At 35.0% G+C, this 25,901-nt stretch overlaps 1 protein-coding gene across 1 annotated transcript in view; it reads right to left on the reverse strand.

The window, feature by feature from the left end:
• The window catches only part of KCNH8 (potassium voltage-gated channel subfamily H member 8), a 176,194-nt gene that overhangs the window by 18,224 nt on the left and 132,069 nt on the right, over nt 1–25,901 (reverse strand). The window contains 5 exon segments of the mRNA XM_032713197.1: nt 768–1,117; nt 2,853–2,891; nt 17,735–17,949; nt 22,412–22,661; nt 24,349–24,548. Of these exon segments, the coding sequence (XP_032569088.1) occupies nt 768–1,117; nt 2,853–2,891; nt 17,735–17,949; nt 22,412–22,661; nt 24,349–24,548 (1,054 nt within the window).

Raw genomic sequence — 25,901 nt, forward strand, 5'->3', positions numbered from 1 at the left:
ATGTGTAAACCATTTCAAATTATAGAAACCAAAACTAGAACTGGAAGACCAACTGCTGCACCTCCTCATACGTGAAAAACTGCTTGTGATTTCTCTAAAGAACTTAAAACCAGGATTACATTGCAGCAATTTAGAAACAAGTTACATAAATCACCTTATAAGTAGAATACAAGTAAAAAATTAAACTATTTTTAAATCGTACATTAATAATACCACAATAAATTGTTATATGACTCTTCTTTATGTCAAAAGACACAGCAAAGTACATTTGCTAAACTCCATATTTAGTCTCTACATAACTTCCATTATCAGATTTCCTGTGTCTAATGAAAAAAATATTTTCTAAAATTGCTAGGCAATAGTTTTCCATTAAAGTCCTCTACTCCAGTAATTTTCGTATTTGCACAGCTATGCTGTAATTTCATCTACTTGCTTTCTAAATTGTATCTCTGATGGACTCAGAATGTTTCACTGTGCTATTGTGGGAATGCATATTATAGACAAAATAGACATAAAACTAGACTATTCAAATAGCCATTTTTGCAGTTGCTCAATTTTTTCACTGTCCTTTTTACTGGTAAAAATACTTTATTTTGCAATAAAGTTCTAAAGTCATAACATTCTGCTTAGTGTTAATGGTTCCTACAATAACATGGACGAACAAAAGTATAAACTTAAAAAAAAAGTATTTTTATAGTGTCACAATCATGATATTTTTAATAGGAGTTACATGATAGAGAAGAAGAAAATAAGTTCATAACTATTACCTTGGGCTCAGATCCGGTGGGCCACTGGTGGTCAGAGCTGAAAGGTGTAATTTAAGGTTTTTCTCCCTCCTGGAGTAGTAATGGAGCTCCGTTTCATGTTTAGCTCTTGAGGGGTTTGAACTACAAGCACGGATGGGGGAATGAAAGGGAACAGTTCCTGAGGCCAACTGCTTCAAGTTTCTCCCTAGGTAGCTTTTATTGCTTGCAGTCTTCTTCTGCTGAGAGCTATTTGTGCTTCTTGTATCAACTGATGAAAGGATGTTGCTTTCCTCTTCTCTCTCTTCCTCATCTTCATCTTCCACAATTGAAGGGAGTCTTTTCTTTATATTTCCATTTCCCTTGAGCTCTGTCTAAAATAACACATAGTAATAGTAGTGTAAAATTCAGAGTCTGATGTTGCCAAAACACAATTTCTTCTGGTGTTCATCCTGGAACAAAACCAGATCTAGCACCGCTTTAATTTCTCATTAGAGATAGCTCTTTTGGAACTCATCCATAGCTTCCCTCCTCAACTATGGCTGTATGTGCATACACGAGAAAAATACAAACAAATTAAAAAAGGTCACTAGTGATATAGCCAGCAAACTTGCTGCAATATGTTTTGTTACCAAGAAGGAGTACACAACTAGCTCTTACAAGCCATTTGGCATATGCACACTTGAGAAGATTAATTTTGTTTTACTAAGGCATTATTTCTCTTGAGTTTATGCTACCAGACACTTGGTGGTCCACAGATAAGAAGTGAGGCTGGTAATTCAAATAATACCATGTTTTCATAATGTATAAATAGCATTTACACCAGTTCAGCTCAAGCCCGAATGTTCTCTGTGTCCTTCTCAATTGTTGTAACTGAAGCCACTGCTGGGATAGTAGACAGACTTTTTATTTTATACAAAGTCCCATTGATGCACCAGTGGTGTGACAGTGTCAGCTTCAGAATAGAGTCATCAAAAAGTGAAGCTGTATCTGGTTGTGAAAAAAAGTGCAGTTCGAATGGTCAATGTTGGAACCAAGGAAATTTAGAGGCAACACAGACCTGGGTTCTGTATTTTACATACTTATTAAAGCACAGTGTAAGAGACCAATGTATTGTTTGTTATTTTTTCAGGGTAACAAAATGTACTGGTCATGAAGGCTGAGATATGCCAACATGGGCCTCATGTCAGGATCAGACCATAACTCAGAAATAATTCCATTTATTCCCACAGTAAAACTTACTGTATTTATTGGTAGTAGGTGAATGGACTAAGGCAGACTCAGGTTCCAGGTCAAATTAACTAACTTCACACAGCTCAGCAAAAAGTACAGCCAAATGCAACTTCATGGTTTCAGAACGGGTTATTGTTATTTTTTTTTTTTTTACAGGCTACTCCTCTTAATCAAGCTTGATTAAGGTACTGTTAGCTTTAGACAGAAAACCTCAGACGACCCTGCATAGTCAGATTTCCCACATTCGGGTCAAATCAGATTGTCTGGGTGGAAAGACAGATTTGGAGAATTTATCCAAATATTCTAAGCCCCTGTTAGCATCTGTCTAAATGTTTTGCAGCATAGTTTTAATTTTGCTGTGTGTTACAGCACACATACTGCGTGCATGCTTTTATCTTGGTATACTTTGACAGATTTAGTGAACTAGGTGCTTTCCATCTAAGATATATGAAAGGTAAGAATTTAAAGGAGTGACAAAAGACATGTCTTTATGAAAGATAAAAGACTTGTAGTCAATTTAATACAATTGACTACAAGGCTGTCCAAATGCTGTCACGATGATCAAATTTTACAGGACCTGGCACTGATACAACCTATACTCTACAGAGAATGAGTATTACCCACATTCAAAACTTTGGCTTAGGTACTCATGTAGTTAAAATGCAGTTTCTATAGTAGGATATCCAAATCCAGCACCTGAGAGAAAAGATCATAAGCTGTTACTCATAAAATGGACAGTGTCAGAACTATCGGTAAGATGAAATTTAAATTCTCATTTTGAAATCATGGAAGTCTGTTGGAGCTTTTCAAGCTTTGTTCTGGTCATAGCTGTGTTTCAAAGTCAAGCTTGGCATAGTTAAAATGTGACCAACATACCTGGGATAGTGTAGGCTTGTTTGATAATTTTGATATTACCTGAAAAACAAAACAAAACAAAACAAAAAGGTAGCAAATATGTGCATCTGCACAGTATTGGCTTCCAACAACACGCAAACATCTAAACCAAAACCTTTATGTAGATACAAGAAAAGACTCTCATGATAAAACAGCTGTATTAAATTAAATGTGACATAGCACTGAACTAATGATAATCCTTAAGAACAGATGCTGTGAGAAAAAAAAATATTTATTTTGACCAAAAGGGTAGTTCATGGGAAAAATAACATTTTACTTTAATAAAAAGCGAGGTCAAGACTCCAAATCTATGAATGAATGTAGATGTGTGAAAATATGCTTGGTAAGTTTCAGTGCTGGTTTGATAGAATCCCAGGCAGGAACAAGTGCTCTACTTTGGCCCTGCCTAGCTTTAGCTCCTGTGCCAGCCTAGTCTGTACATGAAGATGAACTAACTATATGTAGCATCTCTGAGGAATTTTCAAAAGCAGTGATGAAGCAAGTAGGAGCACAGTAGTCCTGGGGGAGACAGGTATCTGACCTATTCAAGGCCATAACATTTTCTTTTCTTGGATTAAACAGGAAGTAAAACAAAAGAAAAAGAAGAAGAAAAATTATGCAAGTTTAATGCATAACGATTTCTAATAAAATCCACTGGAACTGCTGAATAATATCTGTTATGAAAATTCTGTTGTTTATTTGAATGTCCACATCTTGGCCACGGGCAAGTCTATATGCTGTATTTATAGGGATATTTTAGTCTGCCAGGAAGAATTTTGAAAAATGATTTTCAGCTTTCCTAACCCCACATATCAAGATCAAAAGTGCTTAAACCATAAATTCATAGCATCAGTTTATTTTTCTCCAAGCTTAGGTAAAAGAAGTTAAGCCTTTCTGGAAGCCATTGGAACTTCTCAGTTTGTGTGATAAAAGTCTTCAGGACTTCTAAATATTTGAATTTTAGGCACAGATTTGAAAATAAGAATTATCTGTGGGTTTTTTTAATCTCTTTTTTTTTCTTCTTCAGAAATCTTTCAGGTTAACCTGAAAACTGTTTTGTAGTGAGAGTACTAGTAGTGGTACAATATAAAAATATGGAATATTTAAGTTTTCATAAGCAGAAATTCTACTCCACATCAGCCAAGCCAGTAGCAGGTGTATCAATAAATGTAGCAATAACACTCTAATAACTGCCAAACACAGCAACTGCAATAATTAGGCTATGTAAATAAAATAACTGCTGTATTCTTACTGGGTTAGATAAAATACTAGATGATATTAGCAGAGGATAAGGTGCCAGATACTTAAATCTCCCATCTTGCACTGTAATCTATGCCAATTGAAGAATCAGTATCTCCTTCAAGATTCAGGAGGAGAGGAAACTGCAAATGCACTAAAATGTTAAAGTCACAATTAAAAAGTACTAACGGCCTGCTTTACACATACGTTTAAAATATTAATCTAAAATAATGCCCAGAATTTTGAGGCACTAGTTTGCTTGTCTTCTAGGCACAGGTGCAGTATGAATGTTAAATAGCAGCCTTAATTAAAACTCCAGGCGAATCCCAAACATTAGCAGCTTCATGAAAATGATCTCAGAAAGTATGAATTTGCCTGCTGAAGGCTTTAGAAGTGACTTGTCATTTGTAATTTGTAATGTGGGTGAAGATATCTCCTCATTTTTGTTTTGATGGGGTCTTTTGCCTCCTGAGTACATGTGTTAGTCCTGACTGTACATCTTGAAAACAAAGAGAAAGAAATTGTTATTTTTCTTTGAGATCCATGATCAGTTGGTAGCCCTGTGCTCTGGCTGCTGAACTTCTCCTCAGCACAGCAGCCACAGACACCCATCAATTCTCCTCTGCTCTGTGTTACCCTGTCTGGTTGCTGCAGCAGGGAGAAACTGGCTGCAGAGGAAATGGCGTTAGTGGCAGCACTTTACTTTGTGCCCTTACCAAGAAAAGGGTAAAAGAATTTTTGAAGGCAAGTTGCTCTTTGCAGGGAGGGGAAGGCTAGCAGAAAAGAAGGATAGGTATGAACAGGGAGCACGTGGCGTGAGAAACTACTTATCAGACTTTCTCCTCCCATTTCCCCAGACTGGCCCTCTTAACACAGTGGAGACACTTTCAGTCTGGATAAACTGATATTTTTAGATAGACTCTGAACCTATAAACTGTCTTTTCCATAGCGCAGAATCCACAGTAAAGACTGTTGTAAATGCTTCTGTATTAAGGCACTGCAACCATATTTATTGCTTGTAACTTTGAGTACCCTATCTTTCACACAGGGGGGCTGGGCTTTATGGTTTAGTAGTAAAAAGTTGGTAAAAGAAACTAATATGTCACCAGCAAGAATTCTCAAAGATTTTGCTTCTAAACCTTCTCTGGCAACTCCCTGCTGTCCCCCCAGTCTCAAAGAGAGAAGTAAAGATGAACAAGAATGTGGACAAAGCCAAAAATTAAAAGCCCTCACCATGTACATAGTTTTATCTCTTTAAAAATATAGTATCAGAGCAAATAATTACGATGTGTTGTCCTAGTTTCTGAGCTGCTAAAATCTTTTATTTAGAACCCACTAGTGTAACCTTCTAGAAAATATTTTTTTCTTATGCAAAAGGAAGGAAGATGCAAAATAGCTCACATGCTAGTCTTTAAAAAGAAATTGAAACTCTCAAAGTATAAGGGCTACTTATACAGTAAGCACAGGTATTTACCCTGTAATGCATTAGGAAAAAAACCCAAAAGACTGATGTTAGTATGAGTTATGTGAAATGCTAATTACATTTTTAATTTCAGCCCTGGAGTCTCTTTATGTCTTGTGAAACCAGATATTTTACAAGGCAAAACAATAATAGATCATGTACCAAAAGCAGACATATCAAATTCTTCCATATATATAATCTCAAATCTATAAGCTTGCAATTGTTTAATGTCTTAATATATAGGGCTTAAAAATTCAGTAATCCTTATCATTGCTTATTACAAGCACAAAAAGAACATTTCTCCATCTGAAAACACTGGTGGTTTGTTGTTGAAAGCAAGTGATCTGAAAATTTTTCAGGGTCAAGAGACAGTAGTCATTTATATAAGAATCTCTAACAGGAATTGCAGGCCAAATGAGGTAATCAGATGTACAATAATTCAAGATGAATTCTGATGATAAAACCCTAAGAAGAGATGCAGATAAATTTGGGGGTAATACATTACTTGCCAGTGAATTTGCATTTTGAGTTCAATAGAATGTTATCAGCTTTTGCTGGGCTGATTCTTGTTGCCTTCACGAAAAGTAGGAATAAAAACAGGAACATAGTTTCACTGATTTGCTTGTAATCTTAGGTACTAAAATACATGAATAATTCTTTGTGTCTGAGGAGTCAAAAGGTTAAAATACATTTTCAGGAAAGGATTTGAAATCAAACTAGTGTTAATGTTCTTAGCATTTGGAAACAGGAAAAACCCCTTTAAGAGCATTGGCAGTGTGGGAAACAAAACCAAGAACCCATGCCATATGTTTTGTTCTTTGCAAATTTACTGCATGGTAATGGAAAAGATACAAGTACATAACAAGGGATTATTGGACTGCTGGAAAGCGTAATGCCTCAAGTGTGTTCAGGCCTCAGTTTTCCATAATCAGGAAATTGTTCAATGAAATATCACAAATCCTCTAAAACACAAAGGACTGAATCACTCACTTAGGCTAGATGTAATTGTTTGATTTCTACATTTACTGAGCAATTTACCTCTTTTTTTTTTTCTTCTTCTTTTTCTTGTTTTGTTTTTCTTTTTAAGACTTTCTTTAATATTTTGTCTTGTTCCTATATTTTCTCAGGATTATCCTTATCTCTTTTTCTTGCTTAATGGACATATAAAGTATTTTGTGAAAGCAGACACTTTCAACATTCTCTGATCCTTCTTACAGTACCGAGTATATTGAATTAACAGCAAAAGTTGAACAGCAGAACTGTCACTGGTATTTTGTCCCAGTTAAAAATAACTGTGAATTGCCATGAGCTCTGCAATCTTCTGTTAAGTCATTGTCTTGATTCTTTCCTGTCTTTCAGATAAGTTTTAGTTTGTGAAGTTGGTACAAGTGTTCTTTAATGCCTGGTAGTGGTTAGTTTTTGATAGGTTTTTTGCAAATTAATACTTTCTTGGATTCAAATTTCTTACACGAGCTTTTATATTTAGTATTAAAAGTTTACTCTTTAAAACCTGAATGTTAATTTTACGGTATTCATTTGCAATTCTTTTTTAAATTATACTTTAATTGTTTCATTAATAATACAGGATGTATTGCATTTCATGTTAAAAAGATGTCACAGAAAAAAAACCCCTAACCTGTCTGTCACTTGCACCACATTAGGAATCAAATAAATGGGATATGTGGATCATATAATTTGTCATTTTTACTTCTATAGTCTTACCTCCCTCTAGCCAACCACAGAACAGGAAAAGAAATTAGGGTGCCAGACTGCTCTGAAAATGCATCTTTTATAATAAACCTGTGCCAATAAGAATTAAAAAAATAATAAGTTAAGAAGAGGTTATCAATAAGGTCAAAAGAAGACAAAAGGAGGAATTGTATTGTTAAAATAAACAATAGACCTTGCACTGACTCTACTGTCTGGTAGGTTGTATTTTTGGAAAAACTTGCAAATTACTGCAGAAAAAAGATATAACAGAGAAAGGTTTTTAATACTCCTACAGTTTGATTACAGTCAAGTAAAGACTTACACATAATAGAAATTACAATGAATGCTAACAGCTTTCAAAGCAATAATACTTATATGCTTCCTGCAACTCCAAGATTTCATACGGACTCGTAAATATCTGGAGAATTGGCCCTGTGGATTGATATCCAATTAGACTCCTCAACTTGAGGCTGTGGAAGAGTTGTGGTTTTAGTTTGTATCATTAGCTTTAGCTTTAAATGAAACTTCATACTACTTTTTTTTATGCAAATATGTATATCTAATTTCAGAGAGGTTCTTGAAAAAAAGAGGAGGACAATGAAGTGGATCTTCCAAAATATTCTCCCAGTTAATTTTATTACTGCAAATTGTCTGTTTCTAAGCATTCCCAATGTTGGCCAGCTGTTTTGCTAGCACTCACAGGACAAAACAGTGGGATTAGTGTTAATAAGTGCCTCACTTAGGACAGCAACATATCCATGGAAAATTTTTAAGAAAGTCAGCTTTGACTGTCTCTCAGGGGAAACCTTACAAAGAAGAAGGCAGGGACAGGCATAATCTGTGTCCTTATTTTAAAACCAGGGCATGCGTGTTGTTTGTTTGTTTCCCTCTGAAACATTTCTTGTAAATAATGACTATTTTGCTCTTTGGTTGGCAACTCGGTCAGTAGATTAATCTCTAGTCAATTCTTCTAGAAGGAAAATAAGTGCTAATTGGTCACACAGGTAAGCCCTAGATATATTCAGAGTTAAAACTTTGGGGAAGATAGAAGTTGTACAGTAACTGTGAAAGCAATTCACATGACTTCACCTTAGGGTGAGAAGCCATGTTGTGGAATGTGAAGATGCAGCAGAAGTTTAATTATATAACTTTCTAAGTAAAAGAGCCACTGTAATTTCCTTCTCCTAGGATGAAATTTATGCTTTTTATATACACATAATACAGAAAAGCTGAGCATGTAGCTTTTTGGAGCTTTGTTACTCAAGAAGTTCTGCATAGGTTAGAAACTCTGACAACAAGGACACTCATTCAGGGAATAAAATTGTTTGAATTTTTTGAAGTACCATGACATAACCCCCGAAACAGTCAGAGAAATCCAAAACAGTCAGAGAAATCCAATACGAATTTTGCCAAAGGAAAAAAAAAACTACAATGAATATAGTGTGATTAGCAATGGAATCTGTCTCTGAACACTTGCAGTACTGTACTGTATGTACAGTATATGTGTATATTCTGTATGTATATACTTATTACTACATTCATGTTATTATTTACAACAACATTGAAAAAGTGATCTATATGTATTAGATACCAACTCCATTTTCAGTAGAACTCTAGTTGCACTTATGTATGCAGGTTCTGTACCTCTGGTTTTACTGAGTGAAGGTATAGATGATTAAAAATAAATTTCTTTTGATATCAGTAAAATCTTAGACTGTATTTGTACATACATAACTTTTGGTTTTCATTTTTCATGCTTTCATACTTTGAGCAGAGAGGTGGGTCTACATGACCTTCAGAGGTCCTTTCCAACCTCAACTATTCTACTGTTATACAATGTTTTAAAAAAAATTGCACTAAAAATGTTACCAGCTCAATAAAATTGAGAACACATACTTGTATCAATGTAAAATGCCACCTTGATACAAAAAAGTTGCAAGGATTATAGATAGTTTTCTCAAATACTACACTATATTTAGTTTCACACATTTCAGCATGTATCCTGAGGTTATAATGACTCTACAAGTGATGTAGGAACTTTACCATATAAGCCAGTCTGATATATACATTACCTATCAAGGTAGCCTATGCCTTCAGAATTATTTATAGAAGAAATTATAGTACATATTATCATTTCCTTCATATATTAGTCTTATCTTACAGAGAATAATAAAAGGACGTATTACTGTAAGAATGTTTCTAAATTTAAGGCCACTAACAGTTTGTTGCTATATCAATGCAAAATAAAATGAATTAGGAAATAAAAAATTAAGAACCCATCCACTCTCTAAATTCACACAATTTTAATGTTAAAAACTATTAGGATTAATTTTTTTTCCCATTTTTTCTGATGTAGAGACAAAAGATAATATTAATATTGTAGAAATTACATTATCATGTTTCCTAAGGCACATCGAAACATATTAGAAAAAAATAATCATCTAGCGTGCCTGTGTAATTAAAATAGAAATATGGTGAGATTCCAAGGCAATACTCTCTCAAAGCAAGGAGCTTTTCCTGTCTAAAATTCTGTTACACACAGTGTTTTATACCCTCCTCATACAAAAGTCTAAAAACATCAATAAGCTGCTTTGCTAGCCTGGATTTTTTTTTCAACATGTAACCCTCTGGTTAAGCTTTATAATCTGTTGGAGAATGTAATAATCCCAGGAAGTGAAATGAATGAGAATGCAGAGTGTTCTAAAGGAATCAAAAGCTAAAATTAGAAGCAAAATTTTGTCACTTATTTAAACACGTCGATTCTAGTTACAGTGAAAGTTGTTTGTATTTGTCAAGAAGGTGCTAAGGTCCACTTGTCAAGATCTTTTAATAAATAGTATATAATTAATACTCATAATTCCTGTGTCTTAACCCATTCGCAAAAGTAAAAGAGTAGGAATTTGAGAATGGATCACATATATGTAAAATACTCCCAGACAAATAGAAATAGGTTATTTTCCTCTCCTCCTCTTTGTCCTCTTCTGCATCTTGTGTGATTCACCTTTACAGTCACTTGTCCATTTGTTTTAGGTGTAAAATGAAAAAACTTATCAAAATACAAGAACTAATGAAAAAGTATTAATGGAAAAGATTACATAATTTCATCAATAAATTGTGGTGGTATGAATCTCCTAACTGAAAAATGACCACAAATCAGAAAAATAAACTACTAAAGAGACAAATCTAGACAGCGTGGGTGTCTGTGTGTTATGTTCAAAAGTATTAGAGTGACTGAAGGCTACAGAAATGAAACAGGAGATCAGTAGAAAAAAATTCTTCAGGTGAAGATACGAGGAAAGAAAATAAAAAGGCCACCAAGCCTGCAAGAGAAAAGGCATACCAGTCTATCCTTTTTGAATTACCTGTTTCCTTGTTGCATTATTTCTCAGCAGTGTACCATATTGAAAGGTGTATTAGAAACATGATAGTGAGATGATTATCTTGTGGGTTACTGGGTGAAGTGATGGCTCAGAGGCATCACACATCATGCTCAGCAATGACTGCTACTAAACAAGCTTTATGACCTACCAGACTATAAAAAGGAGTCAAACCTGGCTCGCACTGTAGCTCCAGGTCAGCCCTGCTCCCATACTAAGTGAAGAAGGTAATTGCCAGGCTGAAGGGATGACTGTAACACTGCACAGGGAGGAGGCAGATTCTGTTGTCTGAAACCAGCATCCGCCTTAAATAGCCAAAGATCCACCAAAAGATGCTTGCTGTCATGAATACGGATAGGAGACCTGTGAAATATCTTGCAGAGAGCTAGAGGACAAAGTTTATTCCCAAACTACTTTGCATCCATTTAAAATCAGAAATTAAGTGTAAAACAGGTGAACTAACTGCTCTGTGGTGTTTAGTGTTTTTTGTTTATTTTCTTTTTTTTTTTTCAGTGCTTACATCCATCGACAGCTGCATAACTTGTTCCATAGGAATACAGAAGTTGTGTAAGTTGTGTAAGTGACATTGTGGTAAGTATTGCCTTGTTCTGCAATAGGATAACTTATTTTGAGAAGAAGGAGAGAGAGAGGGAAGAAGGAAAAAATATTCCCAATGTCCCTGAAGCATAAAGGAAAAATCTGAGTAGCTTGTCCAATGTGAAAGCCCTGAGCTGTATTTCACAGCAGCACTAATTGGAGAATAGTCCATGTACAGAGGCAGGAGTCAGGAGTCATGTCTCAAAGTTAATTATATGTTCAGAGTTTTAAGATTAATTTAGTTTCTGACAGTATGAGGAGCACCTTCATTCCTATACCACAATCACTGAGAAGTTGAGAAGTTTGCAGACTCCTTCTCATATCCAGTGACACAACGGAGAAATGAAAATATGATGTCTGTCAGGCAGAAAGCAGTGGATGCTCAGCCATCAGTCACTTAGGGCTTCCAAGAGAACAATTAGAACAACAGGACCCATGTGCACATGGATTAAAAAGAAACATCATAAACAGTTGGTTCACAGTTTTATAATTATTTCAGTTTTTTTGGTTTTGGTTTTGGTTTTGCTTTTATTTCCCCAGAATAATCGTACAGATATAGTACTAGACTTCCATTGCTTTAGGTAATTTATTCACTTCTATATTCTACCTTTTGTAATAATTCTTGTATAGAAGCACAAAAATTGCCATTTATAATATATTTAGGTATAAATTCCTATTGTACCATGGACAATAAACACCAGTGAGTTACACCTGCAATAATAGTACACAATCTTCTGCCAGTCAAGCTATTGACAAAGGTGGGTGCTTAACTGCATGTAAGCTTATTTAAAAATGACAAGTTTTCCTCAAAGTTATCAAACCCCACTCTAAATGTTAAAGACATTTCAACTTTTTTAAGGGAAAAAACTTCTTCCTACACTGCTACTGGATAATCTAACAAAACCAGCTCCTCTATTAAAAAAGTGGTTGGAATTATTTGAGGAATGTTCTATGGAAATTACTTATTATGAAAAATATTTTACAGCCTGTGTTTGTCCTGCAGTGTACAGGATGAGCTATGATCTAGGTTCGGGTAGAGGAATTGTGACTAAGTATAGCAGTGTTGTAAGAGCTGGTTTGGAAATTCATTTTTTCCAGTGCACAGGTTTTATTATAAACACATAGGTAATAACCAAGAAATATAAGGGGTTTTTTTGCTTTGAAAGTTAAACAAATCATTAAGTAATTATGTGACTGAAGTTTCTATCAGGTTTTCTTACCTTGCAACACTTGCTAAGAATAAAAGCAACTATAAAAAAACCCAACTGATTTTTTTCTTTAATTTCTGTAGAATAACAAATAGGATAACTTATTTTCTTCTTTAAAGTGAAATACTATTTATTATGTAGACAGTAGGTGTATTAAAAAAATCATGTCACGCTATTTTCGTTGACAATTCATAATAGATAAATATGTAACAGAAAGAAATCCTTCTGAGTTATTAGTATACTGGAAAGTAGTATTCATAAATTCAGGCAAACTGTACTAGAATATCTAGAAAAAGCATGACTAAAGAGGCAAGAATGAATGCATGTCAAATGTGTAATCTAGTAGCTGAAAAACAGACAGTGGATAGGCAGAATTTAATCTGAATTTTGTGCTTGCATTCAAATATTTTTTGCTATCCATTTTCTGACTACAAGAGCAGTTAGCCCAAAGAAAGATAAGAGTTTAGAAATAAACCAATTAAAATAAAATAAGGTGGAATTACAGACAGGCTTTTAAAATACTTGCTTAATGCTTAGCTGGAATGAATCAGAAAGCTCAGAGCTCAGAGCTGTTTTCACCTTTATAAGTAGTTGATCTGGCCAGTTGTCAGGTTTCCCAATAGAAAATGAGGAGCACCTCTTGTAATTTCTTAGGTATTGCTAATAAGAACCTGAGCTTTATTATACTAAAAACCCCTCACATCTCATTCATTAAAATTTAATAAATTCTAAACACCAGTCTTTCCAAAGGACAAGAATTAATCCCCATTTTGTCATACAATGCCTTTCAGAGGGAAGGGGGAATTCTTTGCTTTTATTGCTTCTTGGTTATTTGATTGCCTTTTAAAATGTATTTGTCTATTTATTTATTTTATTATCAAGGAGCCTGGCTAAGCTGCAGTAAGACTCCATGTTCTCAACTGGAGGAAGAATCTACCATTTTTTTATGAAGTCTTTGTCATTGTGTTTCATTTACACTGCGATGCACTGGTGGAAGCAGTCCTTCCCTGTGCTTCAGAGACTGAGTATTTTCATTTTAAAGAGAGTAGCTTCTCCTTCTTTGGAGGTAGGGGGAAGGGAAGCTTTTATAAGAGGCAGAACACTACTTTTAAGGCCACGAAAGGAAAAGCAGCTTCCTATTAGTTACGAGTCCTGTCTACAAGCACAGATTTTTGACTCTTCAGGGATATAATCACTTCTTTTTGAAAATGACACACATTGATAGAGCTTTAGTGAGACAAAGATTGTGTCTGCATGTGTCTTGTCTTCCTTTGGGACTTCATTACAGCTTGAGAGATTGCTTAGATGCCAAGGAGGCTTCTTGTTCTTTTTATCAGTGTGGCTGTAACCAGACTTTTTTTTTTTTAAATTTTTATTTTTGTTTTGTTTGTTCATTTTTGTTGTTTTTGTTTGTTTGTTTGTATCTAATGATGCTTCTTCATGGACACAAGAAATAATCAGAAACAGTAAACTGCTACCAAGTCCACAAAGATATCATGCAAGTATTTACTTATTTTGAGTTCTTCATAGGATAATTCAGAGTTATGAACAGCTGCTACTACTCTCTAAATATATAAAATAACACATTTTCCAAGGCTGGTGGATTACAAAACAATTTCCAGTTTCTTTCATATATATGTATAATATGTTTTAAGAACCTTCTTATAAGTGTTTAGCTTTATCAAATCAGATATCAAACTCTCTCAATACCTGCTCGATTTGAAGTCTGTGATATATAGTGCAAAATTATATAGATGGGGTGAGGTATGTGTCAAAATCTGCATGACTTAGCAAACTATTTCCTTACTATGACATCATAGTCACAGACTTAGAAAAATTGGTTGAAATGGCTGAATTGTTTTAATGTCACAACTCCAGCTACCAAACAAATTAGATTTTTCTAGACGTCCTCAAATAATTGAATACGTTTACAAAAACAGTTACAGGTTTGTTGATCAAAAGGCAGCAAAGAGAGGAAAGGTCAGAATATATACAATGAACATAAAAATTCTTTTCCTGTTCACATCTTGCTGTGATGAGAATATATAAAAAATGGCATAATAGTACTGCCAATATGACTGCATACACTGCAGACTTCACACACATTAATGGTTATAATGATAGATCGCTTAGCAATTGCTGGCTATCATGAGTTATCATGAGGAACCACTGAAACTTCATCTCCGTGATTTTGTGTCTTTGTTTCTCTATCTGTTGTTACTCATTAGAGACCGAAATATTTGCCAGTTTCCTATTTAAAATCTGAGCTTTTCTTCCAAGATTAGTTAAACAAAATTGTCAATATTTCTATAACCAGGCAGCTACAGTTTCTACTTGTAACTGGGAAATCTGATTGCATATCCTCCTTATTTTATTGAAAAGTGACACAGCTATGAAAGTCCTCAGTCTTTTCCACTTTTACACCTTACTTGGATTTTAATGCACATGGAGCACATCATTATATACACTCTTAGACTTGCAAATGAACCAAGAAAACAAATTTAAAATATTTTCCTAGAGGTTTCTGTGTGGGTAGGGAAGCTATGTGATCTAGTGCCAAGTATTCAATTTTGACACTTCAGGATCAGGAAACTACATATGACCTTTGTCCCTACTTTTAATTCAGTTCAATTCAGTTTTGTGTGCAATGAACAGTTCAAAGAGCACAAGGAAGGAGGGAAGGAGATAATGGATCACCAGGACTGCATTCTCCAGCCTCAGCTTTTTAATGATGGCTTAAAGTGTTAAGAACTTTACAATCTAAGGAAGTTTTGGTGGACTATGACTGAAAATGCAATAATATTTTAGGTCAGGATTGAAAGGCACTTCACAAATCCTAGTGGGGAAATTCATGCTATTTCACCCTGCAACTCACCTGACCCTAAGTACTGTTACTGATCTATTTTCAGAAGCATTAAATTCACATTAGGTTGCAAATTTACAGTAATTTAAAACATCCAAGAACAAGAAAGTGAGAAACAGACTTATTGAAATGAATCAACAATTCTGTTTACCTACAGAAATGTTCTCCAAACCCAAAATTCCATAAAGCTGTAGAAGTCACAAATACTCCGAAAAGTAAAATCTCCCTGTATTAGGGAAAGGGAATCAAGATTACAGTGTCATAGCTGCCAAACTCTCCCATAGCACCATTCCCAAGAAGTAGTGTTGTATTTAAAAAAAAAACAACCAACCAAAAACAAAAGAAGAAGAAAGAAGTCATCGTAACATACCCACAAGTTGTAAAAAACCTTCTTCTTACTTTTCCCTGACAGTAAACCATCAGGCAACCCAAATTATTTCTGTTTGCAAATTATATTAATGGAGACAGGTATTTTCCATGTGAACCAGAGCGAGTGGTTGACCAGACACACTTGCTGCCGACATAGATATCTTCCTTCATTTGTTGAGCCCTCTTTTTGTGGTGGTACAATTTTTGGCCACTTTATTCCTACTCGTTACCCTTATTGATAAGCAAAATGCTTGGATAAGAAATCAGATGCACATGACTGAGGTATGTTCTACTGCATAGAATTACCAGTGGAGGGCACAGTTAACTGGAAGACGTAGGAGAAAGTGACACTGACAATTTGTCTTGGGTTCTCTATGTTTGCCCGTGACACTTGATGCGACTCATTGTCAGGATTTTTTTTTCCCCTCTGATTTTAAGATAACAAATTATACCGTCAAGATATGGTGTATTTACAAACGCTCTAAAAATTTTCTTCTTTGAAGCAGAAAATTTACTTGGCTATGTCCTGCACTGCTTTAAATCCCTCAGAGAGTGTGAAGAGGTTCTTTTCCTGTCTGTGCACTCAACTTCAAGCTGCTGTCAGCTTGCTCTCAGTGGAGAGTCTGCACATCACCCAACTCACTCTAATTGGGAAGAGTGGTCCCTGAATTTATAAAAGCTGAATGCAGTTGAGATAGTGATCACAAGACTTGCAATCATACAGAAAAGCATGAAGGAATACATTGTGTGGATCCACCAAGTTCCTTGGCAAAACTGTAGAGGGGAATGCAAACAGCTTCAAACTCTATCTTTACATGGAGTTATACTCCTTTCAGATTAAGCATTCCTCCCCAAGGGAAATATGTTGATTATACAAACTAATCACCAAGCTCTCAGAACAGATGTGTACTTTCAGCTGCTGCCTTCAGCAGCAGGAAGTTTGGAGACATTTCAAGAGACAAACAAATGAAATGTCCTGATTATTTTCCTCTTCAGAAGTTTGCACTTGAATATGGGCTTCTTTTGGCTACAGTGGTTTAATAGAGTGTTGCTGTGGAAACATTGGCACCCGAGTACACCTAGTGAGAAGGTTATGTAGAAAAATCAGCCCATATATCAAATTCATCGGGGTTTTGAACTGAAAAGGACTTTGGTGCACTCTTCCTTGGCATTACCTTCATCCCCTATCTGGATAGTAGCCTAGTGTCCTTTCATATTCTTTCGATGTAACTTCTCTCTGTGTAAAGAGAGGCAGAACACAAAGACAAATAGCTGAACTGTTAAACACCAGCCTGAAAGTTTAGCTATAACTGTCTTTGTGCGTTCATACTGTAAAGTCAAAAAATAAAAGATGTCATCAAAGGTTTTCATTATTAAAATCTGAATATATACGTATTTTCTATATAAGATCAGTGAAAGTACTTTAGTAAGTCTGTACTGAAGCCTTCCAGGAGTGCTTTTTCTGGAATTTCTTGTTGGATTTTTTGTTTGGTTGGGTTTTTTTGTTTGTGGTTTTTTTTCCAAATTTAAGTACTCATTTACATGGAAAAACACATCTTCATTGCAGTGTGTGAGAAACAACTGTTTCTCATTTTGAGTGTGTCTGATGACATTCTTAACTAACAAGTGTTAATCAATGTATAAAATGAATGTTCATTAGGCTGGCACATGAGCTTCTAGAAAAGGTATAGTGAAATACCTTTATTTGGACACATGATTTATATGACTTGTTTTAAACATAAGCAAAAAATGAAAAAAAATATTAAAGGATAATATTCTTTCACGGATGAGGTTTTCTATGGAAAAATGAGAAGCAGAGAGCTTATTCAATGTTTATGATCTGACCCACTGATAAACAACTCATGTAGGTAATGTCTGAATTATCAAACAAACGGAATGAGCAGCCCTTTTAACAAAATCTGTATATTATTTCTTTACTGTGTCAAAATTATAAGAAATTAGTAAAGTATGAGAAACATCTTAAAGATAACAGAGGAAACATCTTAAAGGTAACTGCAGAGACCTTTAAAGATACTTACATCACTTTCATGGCCTTCTCTTAGATTATATGTGAGATCATGCTGTATGTCTTCAACAAACTTATGAGCATACTCTGGGTAAAGGTCGAGCACTTCAAAAAGACCTTTGAGGATAATACATTGGAGGTCACAGTATGTTAGGGCTTTAACATCCGCATTTGTTTTAATAACTTGATCCCTAATGGAGAGGTTTGCTCCAATTAAATCTCCTTTACCTAAAAGAGAATACAAAAATAATTATCTTCAAAGTATAAATTCTTTACTTCTTTTTTGAATCATATATTTAATGTAACCTGAAATCCCATTGTTACTACTGCATTCTTTAATTAGTAACATTCTAAAGGATCTTAGACTAATATCCTTCTTTTTATTGTTTTGGGTTTTTTTGCAGCTGCAACCTTATATGCAATTAATTGGAGGTACAAACTAATTTCCAGAAAGGTAACTAGCTGATTTAAGGAAGCAATAAAGTTGACATGTGTAAAATGCAGATTTACACTGGTAACAAATAGCAAGTGCAATTTTGTTTTTCAAAAGAGCTGTCATAAGGGTTTCGTGTGTGTGTGTGTGTTAAAACAGGCCACTGTTAAGATAGCATTTTAACAATGACAAAAGTAAGTGTAGATCACCATTCAAATTACCCTTTTACTTAGAATTTGGATTGCAAAACATTCAAAATCTGTGATAACTATGGCTGCACAGCTGTACTTCATGATGTATACATGCCATTGTATTTCCATTTATGGGCAAGACAACCTTAGAATACTCGATGTATTAAAACCTACAAGTGACCATATATTGAAGAGAATAAAAATTTTATAAGGAAAAGCTTCCATAAACATTTGATCTGAGGTATAAATTCCAAACTTCAGTCCTTGCACCTCAAGTCCTCCACAAAATTTAACACAGATGGTCTTTGTTAAAGACCTGGACAGCATGATGGAGTGCATTCTTAGCCAGTTATAGGCCATACCAAACTGTGGGGAGTGGTCAATATGCGGAAGGGCAAAGGTACTATTCAGGGGGACCTCAAAGAAAGACAAAATGGCTAATAGGAACATCATGGAGTTTAACAAAACCAAATGCCAAGTCCTACACCTGGGATGAAAAAGCTCACTGCAGCAGTATGGACTGGGGACTGATCAGCTGGACAGCAGCTCCGCAGAAAAGGACCTGGAGGTCCTTGAGGATAAGTTGAACATGAGCCAAAAAATGTGTCCTTGCAACAAAGTCCAAGAACGTCCTGTGCAGCATTAGCAAGTATACAGCCATCAAGTCCCAGAAAGTAACTCTTTTCCTCTATATATCACTTGACATACCACATCTGGAGCACTGTGTCCAGTTTTGGGCTTCCCAGTACAAGACGGAATATTGACATATTAGATTAAGTCCAGAAGATCATCTACCAAGATGATCAGAGACTAAAGAGCACAATGTACAAGGAAAGACTGAAAAAAGTGGGTATAGTTCCACCTTACAAAGAGAAGGCAAAGGAAGGATATTACCTTCAATAGCCTAACAGAAAAGTGTACAGAAAACAGAGCTAAACTTCCCTTCAGGGTGCACAGGGTACTGAGAGATACTGGGTATAGGTTGTAACAAATGAAATTCTCATTATAAATCAGGAAATTAAATCATAATGAGGCTGGTCAAATAGTGGAACAGGCTGCTTAGAGAGGCTGTGGAATTGCTAGCAGCCTTGGAGATGTTCAAAACTTGCCTGTACATGGCCCTGAGAAAGCTGAGCTAATACGGTCATTTTAAGCAGGTTTAGGTTGGGTATCTTCCAAAGGTCCCTGGCAATCTTACATTATTCTGTCATTAATAAGTTAAGACAGTCAAATATGAAAATCCACCCAGCAGTGATTCCAACTGTATATTACACAGGAAATGGTGATCTTGAAGGGTAAGTTAAACTAAACATCAACTATCCCTGAAGCTTGTTAAATAGGATAGTTTTATACTTTAAAATATCACCTTTTTAGTACCTTAAAATACCATGTTTTCTATTTACAGGGAGCTTGAAAAACTTTCTCAAAAGAGCTTATCATAAACCCAGCGTAGGAAGGGATTTTCTTTTATGCTAGGAATATACATACATTATTGCTACTTTGGGGGTCTCTTAAAAATCTCAATTAGTATAAATAAGAATTGGTATGAGCTTAGACCAGTCTGAGTAAGGGAAACTTGATAGGTGACAATAACATTTATAATTGCTCATCACACAATGCATTGCTGACATAATAAAATATAGTGTAAAGTTAAGCAGTTATACATATTTTCACTTTACTGTAAATATCAACAGTTCCTTAGATTTCCTTGTTTATATTAAGCAGAGGGCTTGTAATGTTAATCTATTGCTGTCTGTTAATATGGACAAGTGAAAAAGTATTTCAAATATGCTAAAAACATCCTAATTAGAAACTTTTTAGACACACAAACAGTAGTAGTATCAATAATGCATAAATATTTTGGAAGAATATTAGATTTTTATCTGATTGTAGTTATAGTGTTTGATGAAATAATGTCGGCCTGAAAGACACTGTAATTGATTTGGTAATGCTAATGTATGTTTCCTTTTCAAATGAAAATCGTGTAACAGTCTGTAGGTAGTAACCCAAAGTTCCATGTAGAATTAATGAAGTGGTAAAATTATTGTACCTTGAATGTCAACATTTGTTAGATAATAATCATTTCAGTTTTCTTAGTATCTCTTTTTTATTTTTTTTTTTAATCGGAGAACAAACTTATATATGTATATTTCTACAGACATATTTGTTTCTTAATATAGCTGGGACATGCAGTCAAAGTTATATGTCCTCATTATGGATATTTTTAAAATAACTTATGGCTAATATTTTTAACAAATCAAAGATATATGTTCAAACAGTACATAAATCACATTAAAACATATTTTCCTATAACATATATCCTAACCATGATAATTAGATGTAAAGTAATAGTCTCAAGAGGAATCAAACATATACTTAATGAGAGCATTTCATTGAATTGTTACGGTACTGCTTGTTAGTGAGAATGGTTCAGTAAACAAAAACTAATCCACTAGAATTAGAATCAGGACAGAATTATGAAATATTCTGGGAACTGCAAGTAACTCAGCAGCGTCAGGGAAAAAACTGCTCTCTTGGATTCAGACCGCACAGTTTCTCATAGGGACCTACATTTTTGACGCATTCACCTTCTGCTAGTGTTAATTAGGTTTAAATGATGAAGCTCCCATTCACTGTAATGAAACATTATTTCATTGTGCTATGTTTATGTTTTTTTCATTATGATTTCATTAACTTCTCTCAGAAATCCACTAATCTCTTTCTTATTGTTTTGATTGTCACCATTACACAACAATGTTTTCATTAACATTTTCAGAAGTGCCTGAAGATGGAATCATTAATGAAATTGTAGTTCCAGTGGACGTAGCTCTTGATGTTTTGCTGGCTTTAAGCTTATGTTTTTTTCTAAGCCATATTTTATATATTTGACCTATGTGACCCAATGAAATCAAGAGATTCTAAAACTTACCAATAACAAATTAGTGATGAGTGATATGGACTGTAAATCTAATAGAATTAAAGAGTTCTGAAACAAATGGGACCTGTATCACATTTATATTCTAAAAAAAACACCAATCAAATGCATGCCAGTAAAATTAAGGAAATTAAATTACAGAGGACCAGAAGCTTCCATTATCAACAGCCTAGTGCAATCCCACAATACAGGAAGGAAAGCAAAAAAAGGAAATGTTCTTTTTAACTCTGTTTTATAAGAATATTAAAAGTTATTAGAAAGAAGAAAACATTTAAATCTAAAGAGACATTAAAATCATAATAAAATAATTCTCTACTTTCAGAGCAAAATGTTGTATTTTACTTTACCAAAACACATTATAAACCCTAGCTCAGACAATCCTAATCATCCTTTAGCTGAAGATAAAGAGAATATCTTTAGTAGGCATTAGATTGAGGCAAATCACAGAAATGTACAGATAGAGTTGCTTAAAACTCAATAAGTCAAAACAGTCATTTTGCAGGCAACAGCTAAACAAAATTTATTAGAACTGAACTTCTGGCCTTTCTCTGTTCTACCCAGACGACTGCAGCCAGCAGTTAGTATGAAGAAATAGCTCTGAGGAGCGGAGCCAACGACGCTTGTTTTTTACCACAAGGCTTTACTGCAAGGGGTGATCACACACATGTGTCAAAGACTGACAGTAGGCTCAAATTGCTTTCTTTCATCTGAGAGCATTAGTGGGAGCATTGTCCAGCCACTAATTTTCATGCAACTTTGGGAACTTATAACCAATATTCTTTGAGTTGTCAATACCATCATCAAATTAAGTTGAAAGTAGCAATTTGTGTCATAAGCTAGCAAGTACCTCTTTACATGAAAGGAGAGAGAATAAATATAAGAAAATGAGGATACATGTGAAATATTGCACAGCTAACAATCTAGCAATTGAAAGCTCCATAAGTCAAAAAATAAGGAAATTTAAGCTAGAAAAAAAAAAAAAGAAAAGGTGTCCATAGAATAGGAATAGTAAAATTAAACAAACTCTTTCTCATCAGACTACTAGGGCAAACTAAGCCACATGTTAGTAGTGAAGGTCCTCTGGCATTGGGGGACTATTCTTCCTCTTTGAATCTATGACTGTGAACATACCGAGAATTGCCAGCACCGTGCTGTCCTTCAGGACTTCCATGGAACCTGAGCACACAAAGTAGATCGCTTGCAGGGCATCTCCCTGCCGGAGGAGGTATTCCCCGGGAGCACAGAAGGAGGTTTTGATGTGCAGAGACAGAGACCTGAGGCAACCACGGCTGGCACACTCAAAAAGGGAGAGCTGCAAAATCTCCTTGTTCAAGTGCATGGTGATGTCTGAACGCAGCTCGTCTGGGAAGTCTTTTAAAAGCTGTCAGGAAAAAAAAAGGGTGAAAAGAGAAAAAGCGTAAAATAATTTGTTTCCACTTTTGCAGAAGTTACGTGATTTGGTAGTGCTGTACATGTCATAGTGATGCAAATACTTCCCTTTCATTTTTCTTATGCCCTTGATGAGACATGTGGTATACCTTAATGAATCTTTACACTGATAAATTCCAGGAAAAATGTGAATAAATATATGTTTTTATAAAAAAACCCAAAAAACCCCCACAAACCCAAACAAACAAAAAACCAACAACAAAACCCAAAAAACTCAAACCAACAGAAAAAAACAAACAAGAAAAAAAAGGTGAACAGGCTGTGTGTAGGAATTCCCTGTAATGCACAATTTAAACTTGTCCAAGTTCTTGTCAGAAAGCACAGTAGGTTGTTCAAAACAAACATGAACTTAGTTTAGGGTTTTTTTAACATGCTTCTATACAATTCATCAATACACAATGTTGCCTCTTCTATGGAAAAAGCACTGAAAGAGGAATAAGTAAAAAAACCCTGCAAGGTGGTTTTGTTTTTTGGTTGGTTGGTTTGTTTGTTTATTTATTTGTGGGGTTTTGTTGTTCTTTTTTGCATTTTTTTTTATAATGTAATTGGACACTGAAGGAGGGGTTGGAAAGGAATGACCACAAGGTGAATGAACAACAGAAGAACCTATGGAAACTGAAAGACCATGGAGTCTTCCTACTTCTCCTTTCAAGCTGCAAGCCCACAAACATAGTTTTGTCTGTAGTTTGAGGGGGTGTGGCATCTAAGCAATGTAATCAGCCAACACTTGACCAAGTGGGCTTAGACAAGGCACTTTGTCCACAGGAGGCAAATAATGAAGAGCTGCAGTTATAGTACAGCAGTACTTTCACTCACTTTCAGTGCAGCTAAAGGTACAGAAGGTACAAAAGCTGAAGGTGATCATTAACCACACCTAGGAAAGCTTTGACATCTAAGTGATTTTTGTACCTTTGAATCTTACTAAGCTCCTTCTGTTGCTAGGATGCTGTTGAACATCCCATTCTTTGTGCTGTGCACAGAACAGAAAGAATTTATCAGGAAAAGAATGTTCTCAAATCCAAATCTTTCTGCTTATTTCCACATTATCTTTAGAGACCACTGGGTTTTATAACATAGATAACAAGAAATCTGAAGGGAGTGCTACATTCAAGTAACACTCCAGTAGAGAGAAGCTGTTATTTCTCCTGGAGTATACTAACACACAACCTTGATAAGCAATTTAAAACAAGCAAACAAAGACACCACCAGAAATCTGTCTTTTGATTTCACTCTAATGTTACATTCTACAAAATTTTAAAATAGAGGGAAATAAATAGCATAAAAATTAAGGCTAAACCACTTGTTTGCAGTATTGCAAAGAATAAAATGAAGGAGGTAAGGAAAGGGCATCAAAGTTCCTCCTTTAAAGAAGACCTAAAACCCATAGTTGATATTTTATTTACTGAAATACAGAACTGCTCATGGTAGCATTTCTGCTGGCATCATCCAAAAAGTTTCTGATTAATGTCTCTTCAGCACTTGAGATTTATGAAGGAATTTGAATTTTAATGTATGATTTGATGTTTTAACACAAAACACATCATCACAAAAGAAATATTACCCCTTTTCTTGACTCTAAGTTCATACCATCAATCACAAAAACTCTCTCATTTGGTTACCTCATTGGAATCAATTCCATTATTGACAGACCACGTGGTTTGGAAATATTCAAGCATCCTTTGCTTTAGCTGCTGTGGCAGGTGATGGACTCGTATAAAGTCCTTCAGATCCTTGGTTCTTGTGTGATAAAGAGACCATCTGGAGTACATCCTCTGAATTATGGCAGTCACATTGCCAAACACCAAGGCATGCATCAGAGCTAGAGAACACAGAAATTATGTACAAAGTGAAGGGATCTGTTGATCATTAAAATGTAAAAAGAAAATCAACAGGATCTTCACAGAAAGCAAATTTCCTGATTGAGAGATATAATAAAGCTTTTGAATATAAGATTCCATGAGTAATATACACTAGGATTAATATGATTATTCATTTCTCTTTTTTGAGACACTAGCAGTCACAGTCATGGAACAGGGTAGAAAAACATCTGATTCTATCTGTCAAGGTACCAAGCAAAAGTCAAATAAAGTTCACAGTCTAAGAAAAAAGGAAAATATAATAATAAAATCATAGAATCACAGAATCATAGAATCATAGAACGGCCAGGGTTGGAAGGGACCTTAAAGATCATCTAGTTCCAATCCCTATGCCATGGGCAGGGACACCTTTCACTAGACTAGGTTGCCCAAAGCCCCATCCAACTTGGCCGTCAACACCTCAGGCATGGGGCATTCACAGCTTCTCTGGGCAGCCTTTTCCCGTGCCTCACCACTCTTATAGTAAAGAATGTCTTCCTAATATCTAACCTAAACCTATTCCCTTTCAGTTTAAAACCATTCCCACTTGCCCTATCAATACATGCCTTCGCAAAAAGTCTCTCTCCATCTTTCTTGTAGTATCCCTTTAGGAACACACGTAGGCAGGTATCCTCAGGAAATGATGAGAAATAAACAGTATGAAAATTAACTCATAGTCAGTTAGAAACTACATAGAATATAATAGATTTCAGAGCACTCACAGAAAAAAAAACCCAGTTACTAATGGGGACTATGTGTAGTGGAATGAAGTTGTATATAACATTTAGAGATGTATCATATTCTGGGAAATAAGATATTAAAAAAAATATTGTAAGTAAGAAGTTCAGGTTAAAAGAAACTTTCAAACAGACAATCTGATTTTTTATGTTGTTTGAGAGGGTCAAATATAGTAAGAAATCGTTTATCAGAAACTTCTGACATCCTAGAGTTTGTCTGCAATTAGATACTGGCTTGGGAATAAAAAGACCAGAAACAAAATTGAAGAAATGCTTACAGGCACAGGTCATCTGGGTTTGTCTATGTAGAAATGTGCTTGCTGATTATGAGTTGGAAAAATCACTGCTAGGTTGTCTATCATGTGATATTGAACTGATGTATAGAATATAGATGTGTACAATTTTTTTATTAAAAAACTACTAAAGAGCTTGATTATTTCTCTAAAGGAACATCTATTTTTATAGTGCTTTAAAGAAAGCAGATAGACTCCTTGAAGTGGCAAAGGAATTGGTTTATAAACAAGACAAACAAGCCGTTGACCTTGAATGCCAATTTACAGAATTCCAATGTGAGTAGGA

This window comes from Chiroxiphia lanceolata, chromosome 1 (genome assembly GCF_009829145.1).
Source record: "Chiroxiphia lanceolata isolate bChiLan1 chromosome 1, bChiLan1.pri, whole genome shotgun sequence".
NCBI classification, from domain to species: domain Eukaryota; kingdom Metazoa; phylum Chordata; class Aves; order Passeriformes; family Pipridae; genus Chiroxiphia; species Chiroxiphia lanceolata.